Source organism: Aegilops tauschii, chromosome 2 (assembly GCF_002575655.3).
Source record: "Aegilops tauschii subsp. strangulata cultivar AL8/78 chromosome 2, Aet v6.0, whole genome shotgun sequence".
Lineage (NCBI taxonomy): Eukaryota > Viridiplantae > Streptophyta > Magnoliopsida > Poales > Poaceae > Aegilops > Aegilops tauschii.
This window is the reverse complement of record NC_053036.3, coordinates 86,291,660-86,299,231: the sequence shown is the minus strand read 5'-3', so window position 1 is coordinate 86,299,231 and position 7,572 is coordinate 86,291,660. Positions and strand designations below refer to the sequence as shown.

Sequence of the window (7,572 nt, the reverse complement as noted above, 5' to 3'; positions counted from 1 at the left end):
TTCCTGCATTGCCGGCTCAGCTTCTTCCCGCATTTTTGTACCATCGTATTCAGGGAACCCATGGCCAGGATAGCTGTCGTTGTCCTCTTCTTCTTCATTGTCTTCCATCATAACCCCTCTTTCTCCATGCTTGGCCCAAACATTATAGTGGGGCATGAAACCGGACTCAAACAGGTGAACGTGAATGGTTCTTGACTTCCGCCTTCTTGTTTGCCTCAGCCGCAAGCAGAAAAGTATGCACGCCATTAACGAACTGGGGAGAGCATCGACCATCGTACATCCATTGTCGGCTCATCTTCATTACACAGCACCAAAAGACCAAATTAATACAAGTTCATACAACACTTATTCTCATAAAACAAACATACAAATAACTCTGTAGCTAAAGCATTTAAATGCGACAACAAATGCGATCAAGATCGCAACTAAGGTAACAATTAATCCAACAGCATAATGATACCAAGCCTCACTATCAGTGGCATATTTTCTAATCTTTCTAATCTTCAAGTGCATTTTCTCCATCTTGATCTTGTGATCATCGACGACATCGGCAACATGCAACTCCAATTTCATCTTCTCCCCTCAATTCTTTTCAATTTTTCTTTCATGTTTTTTATATAAAAAATATAAGAACAAGAGGCTCATCACAAGGTGGTGCCGGCGACGGGACAGTGCGGGCGATCGACGGTGATTAGGACGGAGACGGGAAGGCACTAAGTAAACCACACCTACATATGCAAACTAAGAGTTATTTTGACCTCAAATTGCATATAAATCAAATACTACCGCATATAATTCCTCCCAAAATAAAACCCACAAATCAATATACTTATAGAGCATTGCAAGAGCTAATCTAGGAATGAGAGATGAAAGGACAAAGTTGCTAACCTTTGAGATCACTTGGATGGATGGGGTGCCTTCAAATCTTGGACAAATTTTGGCAGAAATGAAGGTGAGCTCGATCAAGAGGGGAAGAAAACAGAGAGGAGGGGAAAAACAGAGCGCTTCGGCTCGGGCTGGATGAAGCACTATATATAGTGTGACCTTTAGTACCGGTTGGTTATACGAACCGGGACTAAAGGTTCATCTCTAGTCCCGGTTCGTGGCATGAACCGGTACTAAAGGTGCTGGTGGGGCCCCAGCCTAACACAAGCCTGCGACCACGTCTTTAGTACCGGTTCGTGGCACGAACCGATACTAATGGTTCACCACGAACCGGTACTAATGAGTGTCGCCCGCCTAGCCGTCGGAACCGGCACTAATGATCACATTAGTGCCGGTTCAGTTACAAACCGGGACTAATGTGCTTCACATTAGACCCTTTTTCTACTAGTGAGAAGAATGAGAGAGCTGTGTGGTCAGCCCCCGCGCAAGGAAAGGAGTTGGACCTTAATCTCTTTAATTTTCTTATAATTTTTGAGGCAAACCTCAATCTCGTTAGTGACCCGTGCAATTTAAAAAAAAATTGCATGAGACCCGTGCAATTTACAAACACCAACAATCATCAACAGTGGTCCAATTTTTTTTTAGGGAAGCCAAAACTCTATTACTCAAAGATTACATAGTCCAATTAACCACGACTCACGATTGCTGGGCCTTCGCATAGATACACTAGAACAAGATCCTCTGACTTATCATGGGATGTTAGGGTACCTACAGTAGCCTAACATTCCTTCCTTGCATTCCATGAACAGTGCACCATTCCTTTGACTTATGACAAAGGAAACAACTTAAGGTGGTGTCGCAAGTTTACTAAAAATAGAAGGTGAGTCAAGTGCGGAGCTAGATGACAGTTCCTTACCTCCACTTGTCTTAGAGGGAACGATCTTGGTTCTAGTATCTTTCAGATTCTTCATAGTTATCAACAAATATAATTGCCAAGTGACTCAGCAAATAGAGCTATGCTCCTCGCAACGGCGCCAGAAAAATGCCTTGATAACCCACAAGTATAGGGAATCGCGATAGTCTTCGAGGGTAGTATGTCACCCAAATTTCTTGATTCGGCACAAGGAGAGCCAAAGAATATTTGCAAGTATTAGCAGTTGAGGTGTCAATTCAACCACACCTGGAGAACTAAATATCTGTAGCAAACTGTTCAGTTGCACAGTAGTATGATAGTTTGACAGCAGTAGTAACAGTAGAAACCGTAACGGTAACAGTAGTAGTAGCAGTTTTGTAGTGATTGTAACAAGAGCAACAACGAAAGTAACTTGGCAAATATGAATATATGAAAAGCATATGCATTGGATCAGTGATGGATTATTGAGTTGGATGACAGTCACCATGTAAAGGTCACAACCTAGAGCAATACACAATAGCTCCAATTCATCAATGTAATGTAGGCATGTATTTCGTATATAGTCATACATGCTTATTATAAGAACTTGCGTCCTACACTCCCATGGCAGCGGGGTCCATATGGAAATTAAGGGATATTAAGGCCCCCTTTTAATAGAGAACCAGAACAAAGCATTAACACATGGTAAATACATGAACTCCTTGAATTACAGTCATCCCTGGAGAGTATCCCAACTATTGTCACTTTGGTGTCTACGAATCAGAACAATAACAAGTGCATATAACTAGCAGATAGGATCAAGAACTCAAATATATTCATGTAAACATAGAGGGTTCAGATCTAAAATCATGGCACTCGGGCCCTAATGACAAGCAGTAAGCATAGGAAAGTCATAGCAACATCAATCTCGGAACATAGTGGATACTAGGGATCAAGCCCTAACAAATTGACCCGATTACATGATAAATCACATCCAACTCCATCATCGTCCAGCAAACCTACGAAGGAATTACTCACTCCTGGTGGTGAGCATCATGAAATTGGCGATGAAGAAGGGTTGGTGATGATGATGGCGACGAATCCCCCTCTCCGGAGCCCCGAACGGACTCCACGTCAGCCCTCCCGATGAAGAACTGGAGGTGGCGGCGGCTCCGTATCATAAAACGCGATGAAACTTCTTCTCTTATTTTTTTCCTTGGTGAAAATGAATGTATAGGCTTGAGATTAGGGTCGGAGGAGCCACATGGGCCCCACAAGGTAAAATGGTGTGCCTAGGGGGTGGTCGCGCCCTGTTGCCTTGTGGGCAAATGGTGGCCCCCTCCGGGGGATCTTCGCTCCGGTATTTTTTATATATTTCATAAAGAATCTTCAAAAAAATTCGTTCAATTCCGAGAACTTTTATTTCTGCACAAAAACAACACCATGATAGTTCTGCTGAAAATAGCATCAGTCCAGGTTAGTTCCTTTCAAATCATGCAAATTAAAGTCCAAAACGAAAGCAAAAGTATTTGGAAAAGTAGATGCGACGGAGACATATCAGGCGTCGGTAGTAGTCATCAATGGATGTATCATCTTGATGACACCCAAAAAAATCCTACTACAGAAAAACGTGACGTTGGAGACGATGTCGGTGAAGTGTCCACTGAGATTGACCCACATGATGTGCGCATCATCACCATCACTCACGACCGTTTGAAACAGGTCCATCGAGATGGTGAGATAAAATCACCGCATGAGTGTGGTGTCGACGGGGGTCCACTCCGGGTCACCGCACATGGCACGCGAGTCGACGGAGCTATCGACATGATCCAGGAGATTGTACTCCTGAAACACGAGGAAGAAGTAGGTCTTCCATGCGTAGTACATGGAGTCGTGTTGGTCGATACGCACATGAACACGCTCGTAGATGTTCATGTTGCGGATTTCGGTGGGATCGGGGGCCGGCGAATGGGTTACTAGTACCAGAGAGGGAGGAGTGGGATGACATGGTGGCGACTAGGGGTGGCTAGTGTTTTGGGTGGTAGGAGAAGAGGAAGGGGGCGCGGCTGATGGAGGGCAGCGGCGGCTCGGGGGAGTGGGGAAGGACGCGGCGGTGGCAGGAGGGTGAGGCAGCGGCATGGAGAAGAAGGTGCGGCGGCGGCTGCAAGAGGGTGCGGTGGCGTCACGAGGGAGCAAAAGCTAGCGTTAGATTTCGACAATTGATACCATGTAGACAATTGTGGTAATGCACGATGTATTGATCGGTGCAATATGCATGTATATATGATGTACAATGTGGGCCTCTATCTAAATCTATATAAGGAAATAGAAGGTGGGCTTAATGTACAAGAAACAATCTATACATGCCACAATATATACACAACAGGAAGGGATCGGGAGTTGTGACGGGGCCCTATACCAGGGGTGGCTCACATAAAGGAGCCCGGCCTCATCATCTACAAGGGGCCCACTTGGCCCAAGTAAGCCCTAGGCGGCGGTGACGACCTTCATGCCCTCCAAGACTAAAGGGCGGCGAGGCCCTAGACTGCATCTACCGCCATGTAAACCCTAGACCTCTACTGCCTATATAAAGGGAGGCCTAGGGTCCTCATCATCATCTATCATCAGATAGACAAACTCTTGGTCGCAATTTCATGAATAACAAAACCAGCAGGACATAGGGTATGAACTAAATTTCTTTTTCTTATTATATGTATTTAGTATTTTTCAGAATATAAAAAGAGAAAAAAGAAAAGAAAAAATAGGTGTGTGATTTGAACATGACAAACCCACATGGTTACTGGGCCAGCCCACTACTGGTTCCCTATAGGCGCGCCGAGTTACTGTCTCGTACAAAGCGACACATAGCTGCACCCTGAAAACAATACATACTCAAAAAGAAATATCAGAAATAATATTTGCTCACTCGACTAACTCATAGTGAGACACAAAAAGAAAAGAACCAACCTCGAGCTATGATCACAAATTTATTATAAGACATCCAAGATAAGTATTTTCAGAATCAAACCATAAAAAGAAGTTGAATACACAATGAACAACTTCATCTACCCTCAGCTAGAACCGTTGCTGAAGAACCACAAGACACGACGCCAATGCTAGTCTCAGGAGAGAACGACATGACGTGCAAATCGGAGCCTTCTGTCTGCATTAGTGCCAAAGTCGACGACAAGTCCGGGATGCATTTACCACAGTCTAGATATTGCATGACCTTCCGCATGCTAGGTCTTTCATTAGGTAATGGGTGTGAGCACAACAACCCAAGTTGCAGTATCAGGGTAATCTCCTCCGTGTCAAACTTTCCTGTTAGTCGCGGATCCACCACCTCGAGGATTGATCCATTGCGGTAGCGCTCACGCACCGAATCAACCAACACCACGGTGTTGTTATGCTCGTCATGCTGGATTGGCCTTCATCCACATGCAACCTCTAGAAGAAACATACCGAATGCGAATACATCGGTTAAGGGCGTTGCCTTCCCGGTGCGCACAAGCTCTGGTGCGAGGTATCCCCTGGTGCCAACAACATGGGTTGTTTGAGCATCAGTTCCATGGTCATATAATTTTGCTAGGCCAAAATCTCCCAGGCGTCCATTCATCTGTTCGTCTAAGAGCACATTGCTTGCTTTTATATCTCTGTGAATCACAATTTTTTTCCAGTCCTCGTGAAGATACAATAGGCCTGATGCAACACCTTTGATGATCCAGTACCTTTCGGGCCAAAATATTGCGGGCATATGTGGATGGTGCAAATACTTGTCAAGACTATCATTTGGCATGTAGTCATAAACCAAAAGAAGCTGGTCCTTGCGCCGGCAGTAGCCCAGCAACTGTGCAAGATTCCGGTGTCGGAGACGGCCAATGCTCACCACCTCGGCTATGAACTCTCGTATTCCTTGCCTTGAATCATGTGACACCCTCTTCACTGTGATCTCCGAATTGGATGCAGAAAGCACCCCTTTATATACTCTGCCAAATCCTCCGACACCAAGTAAATTCCGCTCCATGAACCCATCCGTGGCACGATGCAGGTCCTTGTATGCAAAACGATGGGGACCAAACTCGTCTTCCCAATCTTCGCGCACCTCGGCAAACCGGCGCCGACGCCACACAAAGAAGAAGACCACAGCTAGCACCGCTGCAACGAGCAACGCGGTGGCGAGCGGCAACACAACATCCAGGACCTTGGACCGAGGCTTCGCGCCCACGCGTGGCAAGGCAGGAAGCTTGGACAAATCAAGCGGCGGGGCAGGTCCGTCCAAGCTGAAGCTCCATCCGAGCACGTAGTGGTGTGCCAAGACAACTCCCGACGACGACGAGAAGCCGGCGTATATCGACGTCGAGAAGCCGACGTACATCGCATCCGCCATGAGCGTGGAGAGATCGACGGCTTGGGAGAGCAGAGGATTCCTGGGCTTGGGCACTTGCACGGGAGCCAAAGTCACCTTGAGTTGCTTGGACTGGCCGTCGTAGTCCACCCACACCTGCATGGGCTTGCCGCTATCTAGCTTCAAGTCTCGGAAGGCGCCGCCGTGGTGATCGTCGTCGTAGCCAGCCGGCTGGGCCTGCTGCGAGATGAGGCTATTGACGTCGATGCCGACGTGGTTGCTGTTGATGTCGTGGAACTCGGGGCTCAGGATGGTGTCCAGCTCCACCGCCAAGATGGGGTCGCTTGCGGTGCCGTTGGTCGCGTTGAGGAGACCCAGGTACTGCCCGCCGTTTGCTGCCGCGAAATTCGTGGTCGGGGCGACGACAAAGGCGAGCCCGTGGTCGCTCACACCGTCGTATCTTGACACGATGGCGAACACAAAGGAGGTGGAGAAGGAGCACGGCACGGTGGTGGCGTTCGTCGCCGGCGTCGGCTTGTGGAGGAAGTGGAGTGGGGTAGGGTGGAACGCGTGGGCTTTCGTCTGCTGCGTGGAGTTGGTGAGCGCGAGGAGGCCGTTGGGCATGACCGTGGCCATGCCGTCCAGCGTGAGGTTTGCGCCGCCGAAACCTTGGTAGGCGAACTGGCCGTCGTCCAACGACGAGGCCACTTCCCCGTCGCGGCTCAGCAGTATGAGCACAACAAGAGCCAACAGCATAGTTTCTCTTCTCGGACACCTTGCCTCGTTGGCCTCAAGAAGCTTAGACAAAACTCAACATGATTAAGTGGTGAGGCATATGGATGGGTTGTGTGATTGGAGCTTGGAAGAAGGGGGCGGAAAGATATAAAGAGAAGACAATGACAGGTTAGAATGCCTTGCCACGGCATCGGTGTAGGCGACAGACAAGAGAAGACAATTCTGCGTTCGTACAGTATAGTAAGTATACGTTGACGCGGTGCCCTGCACTACTGGGCGAGTTCGTCGTCGCCTCGCACGCATGGTAGAAAAAAGGGTCCATTACCACAACTTTCTACGTCTGCTTAAATATGTTGTAGACTTTTTCAAACTTCTGATTTTTAAGAGATAAAGTACTAAGTAGTAAATTAACATTTATACGCTCGCACACTTATATGAAAATCATAAGTTGCCTAGCGTTTGATTGTAAGCCGAGCATAATATCATCCCTTATATCACGGTACTGTAAAGCATTATAAGAGAAACTATAAGCTTGTTTTGCGGTACCATCCAGTCTACAGCAGAACATACCTCGTAAAAATTTACAGTAAAACCAAAAATTCCCTGTGGTGTTCTTCTTCCTCCTCTCTTGTGTCTGCTCGGCCACACGAAATTCAGTTAGCCACGCTCACACAAAAAAATAATCATAAGTTGTTATTTGGCTGTAAGAGCAACT

The 7,572-nt window shown here is 47.1% G+C and overlaps 1 protein-coding gene across 1 annotated transcript; it reads right to left on the bottom strand.

Annotated features, from left to right (window-relative positions):
- Nucleotides 1–4,668: 4,668 nt before the first annotated feature.
- LOC109775711 (L-type lectin-domain containing receptor kinase SIT2-like) lies at nucleotides 4,669–6,970 on the bottom strand. Its single transcript, XM_040401689.3, has one exon. It carries the CDS (start codon nucleotides 6,876–6,878, stop codon nucleotides 5,208–5,210), a length of 1,671 nt encoding a protein of 556 aa, XP_040257623.1. The 5' UTR covers nucleotides 6,879–6,970; the 3' UTR covers nucleotides 4,669–5,207.
- Between the last annotated feature and the right edge of the window lie 602 nt (nucleotides 6,971–7,572).